The sequence below is a fragment of the Lagenorhynchus albirostris genome, chromosome 14 (assembly GCF_949774975.1).
Source record: "Lagenorhynchus albirostris chromosome 14, mLagAlb1.1, whole genome shotgun sequence".
Taxonomy (NCBI): Eukaryota; Metazoa; Chordata; class Mammalia; order Artiodactyla; family Delphinidae; genus Lagenorhynchus; species Lagenorhynchus albirostris.
The window spans coordinates 72,097,701-72,116,522 of record NC_083108.1 but is presented as its reverse complement, the minus strand read 5'-3'; the positions used below and the strand labels follow the sequence as shown (position 1 = coordinate 72,116,522).

Genomic DNA, 18,822 nt, shown 5'->3' with positions numbered 1-18,822 from the left:
CTCCTCAAACAGGCAGTCAGGCTGGACACGGCTCTGAGACCTCCCTAGGACGACCCCACGATCATGACCCAGCGTCCAGCCTCTGTATCCTTGCTTGCTGACAGACAGAAGTGAAGCTCACAGAAGACCCTCGGGCGAAGCACTCCCCTTACGAGGGCCGACTGGCTGCCCAAAATGCTTCTAGTAGGCACCAGGGCCCTCAAAGCCAAGGGGGCCACTGGTGCCGGAACCCAGCTATTTCTCCCAAACAGATGGGAGGCCTGGTGGACAGGATTTGAGTCTGCAAACCAAGACAAGAGAGACCTGGGAGTGGGGATTCCAGGAGAGGGAGCCTCAAGTCTGGAGAACTGGACAGCCAGCGGAGCTGCAAGCAAGAGCCTAGGGCCACTCCGGCCTCCGCTGCCCACAGGCTAATGGTGTTCCTTTGGCCACAGATAGGAGGTTCGTGATGTGAAGCAAATGGCATTTCGTCCCCTCCCCCAGTCTCCAGCTGCCCAGAGGCTGCTCTCTGCCTTTTGTAAAGCATTGCTCTGCATCCCACCCAGGCAACCCCTTCCAAACTCCAACCAGAGCCCAGCATCTCCCTTGCCCCGACACTGGTCCGGTTAACATCACCATACCCAAAATAACCCCAGAGGCTCCCTCCACACCAGGGAAGCTCACTGTCTCTGCCTGGCCCTGTCCTTTTTTCTGCATGGGTCACAACATGCCCCCAACCCCAGCTGAGAGTCACCAGTCACCACCATCCCAGAACCACTTGGCTCCTGTCTCTGCCCACCCAGGGAGGCCGAGAGTCACTCAGGTCAACCACAGGTAGTCACTTATGAGCACCCCTAACCGAAAAACTCCAAGCCCACTATGGAAAAGCAAGGTTTTCTTACTTTCTTCCCAGCTTTTTACCATGAAAATGTCTAAACATACAGAGAAGTTGAAAGGCCATTGCAATGAGCACGCATATACCCTCTACCTAGATTCAGTCACAGTTAATGTTTTTGCCACTTTTTTGTACACACTTGTACAAATTCTTTCTCCTTCTCTCTCTCGACATATATACACAGTATATACACATATACCCCTTTCTTTTTTTTTTACTACATCATTTAAAACTAAGTTGCAGACATCATGATATTTCACTCCCAAATACTTTCACATGCACCTAAGTAACAATGTTCTCCCGTAAAACCACAATACCACAATCACACAAGAAATCAGCATTAAAAGGCCATCTTTAAGGGAAAATTTGGCCACTGGGGCTCTGCTGGGCCTGGCCAACCACATATTCTGCCTGTCACTGGCCTAGCATCCAAGGCCTCCCTAGAGAGGCCAGCCCTGGGCCCCACTGGTTAGGCAATCAATCCATTAGTTGGAAGACTTATCTGGATGTGAATGGACGCTTGAGGCCGGATGTGTGACTCCAACTGAAAAGGCAACGTGGACCTGGGAGGCCGTGGTGGCTCCAGGCCTATCCCAGGTCAGGAGACCATCTCTGGACAGCCCGCCCCCCCTTTATTTTTTGGCCGCACTGCCCAGCATGTGGGATCCTGATTCCGTGACCAGCAATCGAACCCAGGCCCCCTGCAGTGGAAGCGCAGAGTCCCAACCAATGGACCGCCAGGGAACTCCCCTGGATACCCCTATGAATCTGCTGGTTTGTCAAGATTTCTGGGAAAATTCAACTTCCTAATGCTTTCTCTCCCTCTCTCCCTCCCACAGGACATCCTCAATTCTCCACCTCAAAAGTTTCCTAGGACTTCCTCTTCTGGAAATGGGCAGGCTCCCAATGGCAGCCATGTGCAAACACCTGAACAAAGAAAGGAGAGTGTATGGGGTGAGGGGCACAGAGGGCTCTGATTCCAACCACAAGGAGTGAAAAGGGAGCTCAGAACCCGCCCCAGGTGCTCCGCAGCAGCTGTGCTGTAAGCTCTCAACCCTGTCTTGAGGCTAACAGATGACTGAAGAGGTAACAGGTAAGAGAGGAATGAGGTCCTCCACTGAGCAGGAGACACTGCCACAAGTGCCCAGCATCCCATCCTCAGCATGGCATCCCCAAGAACGAACAAATGAGAGGGAAGAAGTCACAGAGAACAGGAAAAAGACAGATGTGAGACACTGAACAGAGAATGTGTGTGTGGGAAGGGGCAGAGAAGATTTTTAGCATCCTAGAAGTGGAAAGCAATCAAACCAACAGGCAACCCAAGGGCTTCCCAGGTGGCACAGTGGTTAAGAATCCACCTGCCAATGCAGGGGACACGGGTTCGAGCCCTGGTCTGGGAAGATCCCACATGCCGTGGAGCAACTAAGCCCGTGCGCCACAACTACTGAGTCTGCGCTCTAGAGCCCGTAAGCCACAACTACTGAGCCCGTGTGCCACAACTACTGAAGCCCGCGCGTCTGGAGCCCATGCTCCGCAACAAGAGAAGCCACCACAATGAGAGGTCCTCGCACCGCAACAAAGAGTGGCTCCCACTTGCCGCAACTAGAGAAAGCCTGCGTGCAGCAACGAAGGCCCAACGCAGCCAAAAATAAATAAATAAATAAATAAATAAAATTTATTAAAAAAAAAAAGAATCCGCCTGCCAGTGCAGGGGACACGGGTTCAAGCCCTGGTCTGGGAAGATCCCACATGCCGCAGAGCAACTAGGCCCGTGCGCCACAACTACTGAGCCTGCGCTCTGGAGCCTACAAGCCACAACTACTGAGCCCATGCGCTGCAACTACTGAAGCCCACGCACCTACAGCCCGTGCTCCGTGACAGGAGAGGCCACTGCAATGAGAAGCCTGCGCACCACAACGAAAAGTAGCCCCCACTCACCACAACTAGAGAAAGCCCGCGTGCAGCAACGAAGACCCAATGCAGCCAAAAATAAAAATAAATAAAGTTTTTAAAAAAACAGGCAACTGAGATCGATCCAGTATCATGAACAGACATGTAAAAACGGTTACAAGCCCAATCTGCATTTAAATCCCAGCTCTGCCACTCACTAGTTATAGAACTTGGGCAAGTGGGCACACCCTTTCTGTGCCTCCATTTTACCATCTGTAAAATGGGTAGTAGTAATAATAACGGAACCTGCACCTCATAGGGCCAACATGATTCAATGAAACAATGTATGTAAGGTACCCAGCACAGGGCCTGCACATAGTAAGTGCTCAATAAACATTACAGTAAGAGTTCTGCAAACACTGTAAAAAAGAAAAAGTGTTCTACAGATGGCTGTTATTATTAATGAAGGCACTGAGACCAGGACAACCCAGCGGAGGGCTGGAACGAGAGTGAAGCTGGGAGGAAGTTTTTTCAACATCTCTGGCCTTGGAACAAGGTAAAGGCCTAAGGGAAGCTTTGGAGAGTTGGCACACTCAGGAATAATGAATAAACGGGGGAGGAGGGCTGGTCAGCACATCCACAGTTAATCTGGCCTTCCACTGGCCAATGCACAGCCACCCCTGGGCAAACTGGAAGAAAAGAATACTGAGATGTTCCCTCGGGGGACTTCAAACCCACAATGGCAGGGCTCTGGCCCCCAGCGGCCTGAACATTTCCACACTAAGCTATGGCTGCCCAGCAGAAAGGGCACCTGCTTAAGAATCCAGCACTCCAGGGTCTGAATTCCAGCTCTGCACCTCACTAGCACACAACCCCGGAGAAGATCTGGCCCTGACGCAGAGCCCCACTAGGAACTCACCATCACCCCACGGGCCACGCCTGTCACAGGCTCAGCAGCTGGGTGCCCTGACCCTAGCCTAACACACAGAGGCACCACAGATGGGTGAGCCCAAAGTCCAGACTTTCCATGGAACAGAGAGGCTCCGTAGCCCAGAATGCCCCAGGCAACTCCCCTGCTCCCCAGTACTCCCCCCAAGGACAATGAGGCACTGTGTTCCAGAGGGTCAAGACTGCTAAGAAGCTGCACGAAGACAGGTCCAGATTCCAGCAGCAACTGGGCATTGCCAACAGCTGGCTATTCCCCCTGCAAGGGATGGGAAAGGCAAAGCTATCAAGGCCTGAACCAGACCACCCTTTGCCACCATGACCATATGGGACGGCCCCCAGGGCAGAAATGTAAAAGGTACCTAGCAATTACTCAGGAGGCCCCGTGGCTCATCCCCCTGGTTAATTACCGAGCATTTACTACCTTATTATGATGAAGATGACCAAATCTGGAATTGGATCAATCTGGGTTACAATCCCAGCGCCCCCCCCTGAATTTCCCTGACTCAGATTTCTGCATCTGTAAAGCGGAGATTAAACACCTCCCTCTCGGAATGGCTGGGAAGATACCAAGGAATGCTGAGTAGGATGCCTGGCTCCCATCAAGCGAACGTGATCATTATTAGCCCCCAGCTGTGGTCACTGCCCCTACCCCCACCCCAAAGTGCACTAGACACGTGAAGGAGGGGAGAGAGAGGAGTCAGGTCCGAAAACATAATCAGAGTGCATCTCAGTGTTATGAGAACTCTGTCCAGGAAACTCCAGCCAGAACTCGAACAGGGAGAACTCCCAGCCAAACCAGCATCTAAACAGTAATGAGAAAAGCCACCAGCAGCCACCCCGCAGCACAAAGCAGAGAGAACACACACGGAAGGGCAGGACATGCTGTGTTTATGTTTTTCTGCCCAGAGAGCTATAAATTTGTAACTTATTAAACAACACACAGTCAGTTTGTCACTAACAGCTCCAGGAAGGGGAGAGTTCCCCAATTTTTTTTAAGACCAAAAAAAGTCACAGCAGAGACTCTGACCCCTCTAGACTTGCTACATGTCAAACGCCCCTGTTTCAGGGACCAAGAGGCTCACAGCTGAGAGCACTCTCAGGAGAAAAATAAAAACAAGAGGCCTGGCCTATGTGTCCAGCCTAACTAGGAAAACAGCTGACGGGCAGGGTGCTGAGCAGCCATCCAGACAGCTGATGGGGCCTGAGCCTGAGCGCAGAGGCAAATTCCTCTCTCCTCCTGCACAGCCCATTCCTCCCACCCCAGGCTCCGCTCAGCCAGGCGTGGCTGGCCCCCTGGGAGCTTAGGCCAAGGAAGCTGGGCAGCCCAGATTCAGACAACTGAGGAGCCTATGGTGGAAAGCAGCAGAAGTTACAAGTGGCAGCCATACCCCACTGCGACCCCTCCTCAGGCAGAAAGGCCTCGGGGTACACAGAGCTGCAGACCTAGGAGCTAGGGATTAGGCTTATAGCCATGATTTTGTCATTCTGTGGCTGTGCAGCCCTCGGCAAGTGAATCAACCTTTCTCAGCCTCAGTTTTCTCAATTTGTAAAAGACAGGTAGTAATGATAGCAGTGGCCCTAAGGGGCTCTCAAAAAGGGCTGCTGTGAGGACAAGATGAGTTGAGGTACGGGGAAGTACTCCTCGAACAGCAAATTTAAATTCCTACAATCCACTCTGCCAGGGCACTCTCTTTCCTTTCAGAGACGAACTCAGTTTCCTGGCCCTAAATGGAAGACTGTCAGAGGACAGGAATTCCGGGCTTCAACTGCGAACTCTAAAAAGCCTTTCTCAGTCCTTCAAACAGCAAGGGGACTGTCTAGAAGCAACAGAACCCCCATCAGCGTTTCAGAAACAGTAACTCTGCTCGCAAATTCCCACTGGGAAAGCATTGAGACTTTCAGATTCTGATTGAAAAAATATCCCCCCAGACTCCTTTCAGCTCAGTTATTTTTATGTGAAAAAAAAAAAACCTGCCTGAAAGCCATGCCAACCTTGAGTGTGTTGGAAAAATGGGTGCCAAGCCAGACCCAAAGGCCGAACTATGCTTGGCAACCATCTCACTCTGCAAAACAGGCAGGACCGGACACCATACCCAGCTCCAGGATCTCGGGGCCAGTGGGGTGGGGAGGCACCCTGATCCCAAAAGGAAGCCTCCGGGAAGCAGTCAAGTCCCAATCCTCCTCCCTGTCCCCTTGGAAATTCAGTGCCTACAAATAGCCAGTCTTAATTTAGTGCCCTGTGTGCTCAGGGGAGGCCCATCAGTCCTGTCTGATGAATCCACCCCTCAGAGCCTGAGACAGAGAAAGCATCAGCGGTCACACAAGCCACCCACAGTCCATAGAGGGAAGACAAGGCTCCTACAGAGAAGAAACTTTCCCCCCTCCTCAACTCCCCGGCTCAGAGGCCCTCCAGCTACAGGCGTGAAGGGGAGGGAGGGAGAGTGAATCCTCCCACTCCGGAGTTCACACCACTCAAGGCATTCCTAGAACCCTGGCACCAAGCTCCCTGGGTTTAGTGTCTGGTTCCAGGAGATACTTTCCCCTTCCCTAACACCAGATCAAGACTGGACTGAGAAGAGTAATTTGGGAGCTCCACTAACAACAAAAACAGTAAAACTCTGTTCTGGGCATCTTAACTTCCTTACCTGCGTGGCTTCCCGCAAGTTATGCTGCGGTGGGGGTGGAGGGAACGTTACCAGCCTGGACAAGTTCAAAGATGGCCATACCTTGGGGCCCACTTCCCACCTCATTCCTCTGGCATTTCACCAGAGTCTGTCTCCCCAGCTTACTCTTCTAGGACGAGGCTGATCTGTGATATAAAAGGGGAGGGGCTGGTCCACAGAGTGGCCAGGGCAGTCAGTGAAATGGACTGGGGGGATCAGTGGGACAGGAGGGAAACTTGTCTTTGTGGCAGCTCAGAAGCTCATCAGAGGCTGTGTCATCAGAGGCTTATCTCTAACTTGTGAATCTGACCTGTAAAATGAAAGGCGTCGGCTCGGTGGGGCTACCCCTGAAGTGGGGATGTCTGCCTGTGAAGGGGTGGTCCTCGAGGGGGTGGGAGCGGATCCTGGAATTGAGGGCCCAGCCTGTGAGATTAGGCAGCTGATCCCCAAGTTGGGTGTTCTATCTATGCGACCGGGGTGAGGGAAAGGTCTGTGAAGTGAGGGTCCCACAGCTGGGGAGGTGGTCAGGTCCGGGCAGTGGGGGCCCGTCCCTGAGGCGGACGGGGCGGGTCCTTGACGTGGGTCCCTGAAGAGGGTCCCTGAAGCTGCTCTGGGAGATGGGGGTGGCACCCCGAGGTCGAGGGTCCGGAGGTGGGGCTGTCCTCGAAGCGAGGGGGTGGCAGCTGTGAGGACGGTGCGGGGCTGGCCTTGGCCTGGGACTCAGGCCCAGCGCGGGATCCCGGCCCCGCAGAGCCCCGGCCGGCCGAAACCAGAGCCGGGACCCGGGCCGCCGCGGGTGGGATTCCGCCTGCCGCTCGCTCGCGCCTGCACCGGCCCGGGGCCGCGCACCCCTCGCTGCCTACTCTCTCGGCCTCCCGCTCACTCACCGAGGTCGTCCATGGCGGGGCCGCGGGCGCCGGAGGCCGGCTCAGCGTCGCGCTCGCTGCCCGTCCCGGGGCCGCTCGTCACCGCCGCGCAACTTTTCCGCCGCGAGCCTCGGCCCGGAACGGAACGCGCCGCTGCCGCGCGCGCCCGCGCCCGCCGCGCGTCCCGCCCCCAGCCGCCCCCGCGAGCACGCGCGCCCCGCCCCCGCCGCGCGCTCCGCCCGTGGTCGCCCCCGCGAGGCTGCTGGACCCGCCCCGTGAGCACGCTAGACCCGCCCCCGCCGCCGGCCCACGAGAGCGCGCGCAGCCTGGACGGTGGGCGCCGCTGGGCGAGGCGGCAGCGTCACCTTGTGGCCGAGCTGGCAGGTGGGACGCTGCCAGGCCTTCAGGCCCTCTGTCAGTCTTTCTCTGTCTGAGAGTCACATGCCTGACTGGCTAACAGATCCATCTTCCTGTCTTGACATCTCACAATCCATCAGTTACTCATTCATCACATGTCTGTCCACTGGAGAGTCAGATTTATCCGTCTGTCTATCTCCCAGTAAGTCGCCTCCCAAGGGGACTCTAAATCAGTACCAGGCGAAGCCAGGAACATTTGGAGGACCTTTCCTCGGGGCGCCCTTTGGATCGATGGCAGTGAAGCTCGCAGCCCAGGCTTTGGGGCCAGATTCAATATTTTCGAGGTTATATATCCTTTAATCTTCCACATATCCATCCTCTATAGACGGAGATTTTTCCGAAACTCTGCATGGAGCAAAAAGGACCCCACCTTAGACAGTAAAGGAAAAGTTACAGGGAAGTTACACCCAGCGCTGGGCATAGTTTCCTGAAACACCCCACTGCCATCCCAGACTCCAGAGGGGTTTTGCTCCCACAGAGTCAGAAATCGGGTAATAGGGGCTTCCCTGGTGGCACAGTGGTTAAGAATCCACCTGCCAATGCAGGGGACACGGGTTCAAGCCCCGTCCAGGAAGTCCCACATGCCGCAGAGCAACTAAGCCCATGTACCGCAACTACTGAGCATGCGCTCTAGAACCCATGAGCCACAACTACTGAAGCCTGTGCACCTAGAGCCTGTGCTCCACAACGAAGAGTAGCCCCCACTGGCCGCAACTAGAGAAAGCCCACGCGCAGCAACAAAGACCCAACACAGCCAAAAAAGAAAAAAGAAAAGTTCCCCTTCCCACAGAAATCCAGCCCTCAAGACCCTCTGTGTCGGGTTAGGTCCTCCAGGAAGCAGATGTTGAGATAGAGTTGGAGGAATGCCTGTGAGAGAGAAAGAGGAAGAGGCAGGACTGGCAAGGAGAAACTTGGATATGACAAAGATAAGCCAACTCAATTGAGAGCCCTGGAACAAAATTTCATTAGAGGAGTCCCCAGTGGGCAGAAATGTCCAGGCCCCAATTCCCCCACCATGTTCAGCCATCAGCTGGGGATGCCCATGAAGTGTGTGGCCTTGTCCTGAAGGCCCTGCATCTGGAAGCTGTCATTTCTCAAGCTGGATGACAAGCTCTTTTTTGAAGGCAGAACCAAGTGGCTCTCCTCTGTGGATGCCACATTCTCCTCCATTAAAATTCAAGAGCTAAGACTGCTTCCCAGCTAGGCAGTCTATTACATGCCCTTCCAACACCTTCCATGTACTTCTGTGTTGTAGGCACTTCTCTCTGCTGTAATTTACATTTAGTGGTACAATTGTTTGATAAATGTCTCTCTCCCTTTCAGACTAAAAGTGCACAAGGGCAGAAACCATGTCCATTTTTGCTCATATCTGTACTTAGTCTGTGTGTTTCATGTAGTAAGCACTCAATATATATTTGCTGAATGGCTGGCAGATGTTGTGCTTGACACTTGGAACAAAGCAAATTGTAGTCCCTTTCCTCAGAAAGTTCACAGTTTAATGGAAGATTAAGATAGTGAGATCACCCATTCATTCACTCAATGATGAGATATTTATTGGCACTCCCTTCGAACAGGTCCTGTGTTGGGGCTGGTGATACAATGATGAATAAGACTGATATGGTGCCTGCCTTCTTGGGATTTAGTCCAAAAGGGCAGACAGAAGAGCAAACAGGCCTGTATGAAGGATGAATAACCTCACACCATTCCCAGCTGCCTGGAACAGTATATGCAAAGGCCTCTAGGCAAGACAGAGACCATGGTGCATTGGAAGAACTAGAAGGAAATTGCAGCATGGAATACAAGGTGAAGACTGATAATGGGGGTACAGAGGGGTTAGCAGGGGTGCCTATCCTGCATCAGACACTGGGCTAAACCTGGGAGAGGCATAAAGAAGAACCCACAGTTAGTCTAATTAACATTAAGCCCTGGAGTTTCTGGGGTGAACAGTATGCTAAAACTGTAATAGGGGATATTACAACGGGGATGTAATGTCACATTTCCTCTAGAGGAGGTCAAATGCGTTCTCTTCAGAACAATAGTAACAATTATAATTGTACTATCAATATAATGAACAGGCTGTGGGCTGGGTGCTTTCCATGCTTTTTTGCATTTAATTCTGACCACAAGCCTAGGAGATGACCACTATTATCCCCTTTTTCAGTTGGAAAAGTTAAGAACAGAGAGATTGAGTTACCCAAGGTCACAGAGCTAGTAAGTGGGAAGTCTGGGATCTGAACCTGGGAATTCTTTGCTAAGGCCTGTGTGGGAAACCTGCTACTGTGCCAAGTGAAACCATTATCCTTAGACCAATCCCAGGACATACACTTGTCCCTGTCTCAAAGGTCTCAAAACCTTTTTCAAAGCAATATTCCCTGGAGAGGAAGAACAAGACATCAATTGAGCCGTCAATTTTGCCCTTGGTGGGTGGAATTCTAAGGAGAACTCAGTCTTTGGAGTTCAGTGCTGGTGACCTTGGACACTCAGACCCCTGCTTGGGATTTCCTAATGTAAACAGCCCCAAAATACCTTTTCCTGGGACTTCCCTGGTGGTCCAGTGCTTAAGAATCCGTCTTCCAATGCAGGGGACACGGGTTCGATCCCTGGTTGGGGAACTAAGATCCCACATGCCACAGGGCAACTAAGCCTGTGTGCCACAACTACTGAGCCCGTGCTCTCTGGAGCCTGCAAGCCACAACTAGAGAGAAGCCCACAGGCCGCAACTAGAGAGAAGCCCACGTGCCACAACTGGAGAGAAGCCCACGCGCCGCAACGAAGAGCCCATGTGCTGCAACAAAAGATACCGTGTGCCGCAACTAAGACCTGATGCAGCCAAAAATAATCAATAAATAAAAAAGTTTTAAAAAAGGATCTTAAAAAAAAAAAAAAACAAACCTTTTCCTCCCCTCGGGGACGCCCATCCCCCAGCCATCAGACTTGGTTAACTCAAACCAGGTTTTCTCATACTTCCTAAGGATGAACTGGCATTGCCTTTCCGCGCTACCCAGACAGGGGTCCATACGGCGTTGCTCTGGATTCCCATCGTAACTTAAAGGGAAATTTTCACAATGTCCGGAGCCCTTGATGTCCAGCAAATGAAGGAGGAGGATATCCTCAAATTCCTTGCATCAGGAACCCACTTAGGTGGCACCAGCCTTGACTTCCAAATGGAACAGTACATCTACAAAGGAAAAGTGAGTGCCATCTACATCATAAATCTGAAGAGAACCTGGGAGAAGCTTCTGTTGGCAGCTCGTGCCATTGTTGCCATTGAAAACCCAGCTGATGTCAGTGTCATATCCTCCAGGAATACTGGCCAGCGAGCTGGGCTGAATTTTGCTGCTGTCACTGGAGCCGCTCCTATATCTGGCCGCTTCACTCCTGGAACCTTCACTAACCAGATCCAGGCAGCCTTCTGGGAGCCAAGACTTCCGGTGGTTACTGATCCCAGGGCTGACCACCTGCCTCTCACAGAGGCCTCTTACATGAACCTGCCTACCATTGGTCTGTGTAACAGATTCTCCTCTGCACTGTGTGGACATTGTCATCCCGTGCAATAAGGGAGCTCACTCAGTGGGTCTGATGTGGTGGATACTCGCCCGGGGAAGTTCTGCACATGCGTGACACCATCTACTGTGAATACCCGTGGGAGGTCATGCCTGATCTCTACTTCTACAGAGATCCTTAAGAGATTGAAAAGGAATAGCAGGCAGCAGCTGAGAAGGCTGTGACCAAGGAGGAATTTCAGGGTGAATGGACCGCCCCACCTCCTGAGTTCATTGCTACTCAACCTGAGGTGGCAGACTGGTCCGAAGGTGTGCAAGTGCCCTCTGTGCCTATTCAGCAGTCCCCCACTGAAGGCTGGTCTGCAGCTCCCACTGCTCAGGCCACTGAATGGGCAGAACAACCACTGAGTGGTCTTCAGCTGTTCTTCTACAGACTCTTAAAGTGGAAATAGGTTGACGGAAAATAGTCTCAAAAAGAAAAAAAAAGAACTGACATTGACAGGACATTGGTGGACAGCCCTGCCAAAACTGCATTCAGGATCCTCATGGTGAGAAAACAGCCTCCAAGAAAGTAGATCCTCCATGGGATCACTCCACGGCCGAATGTCCTGAGGCCCTCTAGTCCATGGAATGTCAGTGTTTTCAGACATGTGCTGTTCCTTCCACCTGGATGGCTCTTGATGCCTCTTCCTGTCCCAGCCCCCAGGCCCCTCTACTTAGCAGTGTGGGGTAGAGGTTAAGTGCACAGCTCATTGGACTGACTCCACCCAGGTTCTAATGCCAGCTTTGTTCCTTGCTGGTGGTGAATCTCAGACCATTCACTCTTTGTGCCAGTTTCCTCCTCTGTAGAAAGAAGATAAATAATACCTACCTGTCAGAGTCATCATAGGATTAAACAAGATACTACACATTTACTACTTAGCATAATCCTTGTCACTAACAAGCACTTTCTAATTCAGCGCTATCCCCTAGAAACAAAATGCAAGCCACATATTAAAATTTTTTTAATTTTAAAATTAGTAATTAAATTTTTTTTAATTAGTAATTAAAAATTTTCTAGGAGCCACATTAAAAAAGATAAAAAGAAACAGTTAAAATTAATCTTAGTAGGGCTTCCCTGGTGGCGCAGTGGTTGAGAGTCCGCCTGCCGATGCGGGGGTCACGGGTTCGTGCCCCGGTCCGGGAGGATCCCACGTGCCGCGGAGCGTCTGGGCCAGTGGGCCATGGCCGCTGAGCCTGCGCGTCCGGAGCCTGTGTTCCGCGGTGGGGGGGGGGGCCACAGCGGTGAGAGGCCCGCGTACCGCAAAAAAAAAAAAAAAAAAAAAAAAAAAAATTAATCTTAGTATATTTTACCTAATCCAGTCTATCCTAAATGTTATCATTTCAACTTGTAATCAATATAAAAAATATCAATGAGATAGCTCACTTTTTTTAATAGGAAGTCTTTGAAATCATATGTGCATTTTACACTGACAGCACATTTCATTTCCACTAGCCACAGTCCAAGGGCTCAGTAGCCACATGTGGCTAGTGGCTACCACACTGGACAACTACCACACAAATGATAGCTGACATCATTATTTGGGGGGGATTTCAACCTAAAAGCCATTTCCCCAGAAAACCATTCCCTGGCCTGGTAGACTATGTCAGGGCTCCTGTTATTAAGACTTTTTTTTTAGCACCCTGAAAGCACTCCTCATAATTATACAGTTGACTCTTGAAAAACACTGGTTTGAGTGGAGTGGTTCCACCTACAAGCAGATTTTTTTTTCCCATAAATTCAGATAGTACTACACAACCTATGGTTAATTGAATCTGTGAATGCAGAACTGAAGATACAGAAGGCCGACTATGGCACTTACGCATCCAGGGATTTTGGTATATTTGGGGCTCCTGGAACCAATCGCAGATAACGAGGGATGGCTGTAATTAAATACTTCTTATGCACTCATTTGCATCTGTCCATCTCCTACCAGATTCTAGGCTTCAGAAAGGCAGAGACTAAGTCTGTCTCATTCAGTGCTCTACCCCAGTACCTGACACAGGACATAGCACATAGTAGTTGCTGAATAAAAATATGTTGTGTGAATAACATTTGTTACGTACCCATTTAATGAATTAAGTTTACCACTGCACTAATTGATGTTGGGAAGAAAGAGGGGATTAAGGGGAAAAAAAGATTTGGAAGAATAAATTCCAGAGCTTACAATACAGATGTGGAAGTTTTCTTTACAAAAACAGTAGTTGTTCATTGCAGAAAGAATTTTAGAAAAACAACAACAACAGATAAACTGAGATATAAAAATTAAAAGTATCCATAATCCCCCCAAAATTAATGACCAGTTGTAGATTCTTCTAGACCAGCCTTTTACACACACTGACACACATATTGGGAACATTTATTATTTAGCATGTGGGAAGAAACATGTTAAGTCTTTTACATTATCATCTCATTTAATCCTCACAAAGATCCAATGGGGGGCTTCCCTGGTGGCGCAGTGGTTGAGAGTCCGCCTGCTGATGCAGGGGACACGGGTTCGTGCCCCGGTCCGGGAAGATCCCACATGCCACGGAGCGGCTGGGCCCATGAGCCATGGCCGCTGAGCCTGCGCGTCAGGAGCCTGTGCTCTGCAACGGGAGAGGTCACAACAGTGAGAGGCCCGCGTACCGCAAAAAAAAAAAAAAGATCCAATGGGGGTTTTATGCCTATTTTCCAGGCCAGGAAACTGAGGCTCATAAATGAAGTCACGTGCCCAAGGCCACACAAGTAAGAAGTGGCAAAGTTGGGATTCAAACCCAGGACTGTCTGACTTTACAGTCTAGGACATGGCTCCTGAAGGGGAGCTTGGGGACTGTGTCACACACCCCTTGGCAAGTTCAATTTCCCCAGAGGGCTTGGACACAATGCCTTAGGAGGCCCTGCTGTTTCTGAATTTGGGGGGAGGGCACCCCCCCACACACTCATTGTCCTGCTTAAAATCTTCCTGACACCAGAATAAAGCCCAGTGATTTTCCACCAACTCTCTTTTCTCCTTTCTCAGCTCCAGTCACAGGGAAAGACTTCAATTTTTTGGCCGCACCATGCAGCTTGCCAGATCTTAGGTCCCTGACCAGGGATTGAACCCAGGCCCTCAGCAGTGAAAGCGTGGAGTCCTAACCACTGGACTGCCAGGGAATTTCTGGGAATGACTTTCAATTCCTCCAAGAGGCCACATCCTCCTGGCTCCAGAACCCTGCAGGTACTGATACCCCGGCTAAAAGGCATCCTGTCCTCTTTCTCTTGGTTAACTTCTCTCCTCCTTCAGTTCACAGCTCAACACCCCCTCCTCCAGGAGGCCTTCCCTGACCACCACCCAGGCTTGGATAATTGGTCCCACAACCTCCACCAAAGCATATAACTCTGTGTCAGGCACCATGGGGAGCCTTTTTCCTATATTATCTCATTTAATACCCACAAAATCTCTACAGCACTGGCACATTGGAATGACCTGGGAAGCTTTTATTTTATTTTATTTTTTTGGCTGCATTGGGTCATCGTTGTTGCTCGGGCTTTCTCTATTTGCATTGAGCGGGTGCTACCCTTCATTGCCGTGCACAGTCTTCTCATCGTGGTAACTTCTCTTGTTGCGGAGCACGGGCTCTAGGCACGCGGGCTTCAGTAGTTGTGGTGCACGGGCTTAATTGCTCTGCGGCATGTGGCATCTTCCCAGACCAGGGATTGAACCCGTGTTCCCTGCATTGGCAGGTGGATTCTTTTTTTTTTTTTAACATCTTTATTGGAGTATAATTGCTTTACAATGGTGTGTTAGTTTCTGCTGTATAACAAAGTGAATCAGCTATACGTATACATATATCCCCATATCTCCTCCCTCTTGCGTCTCCATCCTCCCTATCCCACCCCTCTAGGTGATCACAAAGCACCGAGCTGAGCTCCCTGTGCTATGCTCTGCTTCCCACTAGCTATCTATTTTACATTTGGTAGTGTATATATGTCCAGGCCACTCTCTCACTTTGTCCCAGCTTACCCTTCCCCCTCCCCGTGTCCTCATGTCCATTCTCTACGTCTGCATCTTTATTCCTGTCCTGCCCCTAGGTTCTTCAGAACCTTTTTTTTTTAGATTCCATATATGTGTTAGCATATGGTATTTCTTTTTCTCTTTCTAACTTCACTCTGTATGACAGACTCTAGGTCCATCTACCTCACTACAAATAACTCAATTTTGTTTCTTTTTATGGCTGAGTAATATTCCATTGTATATATGTGCCACATCTTCTTTATCCATTCATCTGTTGTTGGAAACTTAGGTTGCTTCCATGTCCTGGTTATTGTAAATAGAGCTGCAATGAACATTGTGGTACATGTCTCTTTTTGAATTATGGTTTTCCCCGGGTATATGCCCAATAGTGGGATTGCTGGGTCATATGGTAGTTCTATTTTTAGTTTTTTAAGGAATCTCCATACTATTCTCCATAGTGGCTGTATCAATTTACATTCCCACCAACAGTGCAAGAGGGTTCCCTTTTCTCCAGACCCTCTCCAGCATTTATTGTTTGTAGATTTTTTAAAATAAATTTATTTATTTTTGGCTGTGTTGGGTCTTCGTTTCTGTGTGAGGGCTTTCTCTAGTTGTGGCAAGCGGGGGCCACTCTTCATCACGGTGCGCGGGCCTCTCACTGTCGCGGCCTCTCTTGTTGCGGAGAACAGGCTCCAGACGCGCAGGCTCAGTAGTTGTGGCTCACTGGCCTAGTTGCTCCGCGGCATGTGGGATCCTCCCAGACCAGGGCTCAAACCCATATCCCCTGCATTGGCAGGCAGATTCTCAACGACTGCGCCACCAGGGAAGCCCTGTTTGTAGATTTTTTGATGATGGCCATTCTGACTGGTGTGAGGTGATACCTCATTATAGTTTTGATTTGCATTTCTCTAATGATTAGTGATGTTGAGCATCCTTTCATGTGTTTGTTGGCAATCTGTATATCTTCTGTGGGGAAATGTCTATTTAGGTCTTCTGACCAGTTTTGGATTGGGTTGTTTGTTTTTTCGATATTGAGCTGCATGAACTGCTTGTAAATTTTAGAGATTAATCCTTTGTCAGTTGCTTCATTATCAAATATTTTCTCCCATCCTGAGGGTTGCCTTTTCATCTTGTTTATGGTTTCCTTTGCTGTGCAAAAGCTTTTAAGTTTCATTAGGTCCCATTTGTTTATTTTTGTTTTTATTTCCATTTCTCTAGGAGGTGGGTCAAAAAGGATCTTGCTGTGATTTATGTCATAGAGTGTTCTGCCTATGTTTTCCTCTAAGAGTTTTATAGTGTCTGGCCTTACATTTAGGTCTTTAATCCATTTTGAGTTTATTTTTGTGTATGGTGTTAGGGAGTGCTCTAATTTCAGTCTTTTACATGTAGCTGTCCAGTTTTCCTAGCACCACTTATTAAACAGGCTTTCTTTTCTCCATTGTATATTCTTGCCTCCTTTATCAAAAATAAAGTGACCATATGTGTGTGGGTTTATCTCTGGGCTTTCTATCCTGTTCCATTTATCTATATTTCTGTGTTTGTGCCAGTACCATACTGTCTTGATTACTACAGCTTTGTAGTATAGTCTGAAGTCCAGGAGCCTGATTCCTCCAGCTCTGTTTTTCTTTCTCAAGATTGCTTTGGCTATTTTGTGTTTCCATACAAATTGTGAAATTTTTTGTTCTAGTTCTGTGAAAAATGTCATTGGTAGTTTGATAGGGATTGCATTGAATCTGTAGATTGCTTTGGGTAGTATAGTCATTTTCACAATGTTGATTTTCAATACAAAAACATGGTATATCTCTCCATTTGTTTGTATCATCTTTAATTTCTTTCATCAGTGTCTTATAGTTTTCTGGCAGGTGGATTCTTAACTACTGTGCCACCAGGGAAGTTCCTGGGAAGTTTTAAAATATATTTTTTGCCCAGAACTAATGCTCAGAAATTCTGATTGAATTGACCCAGAATGCACCTGGGCAAGAGGATTTTTAAAAGCTCCCCAGGTGATTTTAAGTGCTCAGCCAGGGTGGAGACCCACTGGCTTCTGAGATAGATGTGATGATCCTGACACTCCTTTTACAGCCAGAGAACTGAGGCACAGAGAAATTAAGTAAGTAGCCTAGGGTCACACAGTTAGTGAATAGTGGAGCAAAGATTTGAACCCAGAAATTCTGGTTGCAAAGCTTCATGGAAAAAAAAAAATCAATTGGTCTCAGTTCATTTCCCCAGTGATGTAGAGTATAAGCCAGCTCTCTTCTGAGACAGACACTGAAGGCCCCTTGGGCACAGGATATTTTTAACCTAGAGAAGCCAGTGATTCTTGCAGACAGACTGCAGGGACTTACACTGGGAAGATTGTTTGGGGGCTGGTGGACCCGTTCCCTGATGAGATACTCCTCAGAGTCCAGCTTTTCTGTCCTCTGGAGCCAGTAGGTCCAGGCTGGCTTGGGCGACAGGGTGGGAGGGGGTGGGGTGGGGGTTGGCTCCATCTGGAACTGATGTTTCCAAGGATATTTCCATACATGGTGGAAGGGGAGAGGGTCAGGATTACCTCACCCAAGCCAGCCCCTTCTCTCTGCTTTCTGCCTGGAAAGGAGCTAGAGAACAACTAATTGTTGGAACTGGATATGAATTCACCCTCCTCCTTCTTCCCCTCCCTAACCCAGAAGAGTCCTGTGAAAGCTTCAGCGTTTCAAACGTACACATCGAACATTCTCCAGACACTCTCCTATGTGGCTTTGTGGGAGAATACACAGTACAGTCTTGGGGGACCCAACTTGGGGGCATCTTTTAAAATACAAAATATGGGGAAATCCCTGGTGGTCCAGTGGTTAGGACTCCACTTTCACTGCCGAGGCTGCAGGTTCAATCCCTGGTTGGGGAACTAAGATTCCACAAGCTGCACGGTACAGCCAAAAAAAAAAAAAAAAAAAAAATTAAAATGCAAAATGTGAACGGTTTTTGTGCAAGCAATCTCACCTACAGAAATTTCCCCTAGAAACAGCACACTAGTAGGCAAAATTCCCCCCAAAAAAACCCTATGAGTAGGCAAAGATGCACATCCAAGGATGTTCATCATAGCATTGCTTATAATTGGGAAAAACTGGGAACAACCCAAATATCCATCCATGGGGATTGGTTAGCTGAAGTGAGGTATATCCATATGGGAAGAGGGGAGCTATATGCTGACATGGAAAATAGGTCCACCATATATTAGTTTAGCAGAAAGAAAAAGGAAATAGTAGAACTGAATGTAGAATGTAATCCAATGTTTGTTAATAATTAGGGTGACACGTAAATAGAACAATTTGGAGGAAAAATCTCACATATCTGTGGCTATTTTCTCTAGCCATGGAGGTGGGATTACGGTGATCTTTGACTGTCACTGCTGCATATATACAATGTTTGGATTTTATATATCAACATGCAGTAATTTTACAACCAGAAAAAAATTAGGTTGTGAAACTGAAACCAATAATATGTAAAAATCACATGGATCCACTTGAAGATGGTTAATTTTACATTCTGTGAATTTTACTTCAATTAAAAAAAGAAAAAAAGTCATTGTAACTCAAACTACCCAAAGAAAGATTCCAGTAGAGCTGAGAGCAAAATATCACATGTATGCTTTATAAATTTTACCTT

General features: G+C 49.0%; 1 protein-coding gene and 1 pseudogene across 1 annotated transcript in view; one reads left to right on the top strand and one right to left on the bottom strand.

Annotated features, from left to right (window-relative positions):
• The window catches only part of PXN (paxillin), a 45,029-nt gene extending 37,636 nt beyond the window's left edge, over positions 1–7,393 (bottom strand). The window contains exon 1 of the mRNA XM_060121956.1: positions 7,263–7,393. Within this exon, the coding sequence (XP_059977939.1) occupies positions 7,263–7,275 (13 nt within the window). The 5' untranslated portion in view covers positions 7,276–7,393. The remainder of the gene's footprint in view (positions 1–7,262) is intronic.
• A 3,317-nt stretch (positions 7,394–10,710) lies between these two features.
• Positions 10,711–11,502, top strand: LOC132503906 (small ribosomal subunit protein uS2B-like; annotated as a pseudogene).
• The last annotated feature ends 7,320 nt before the right edge of the window (positions 11,503–18,822 follow it).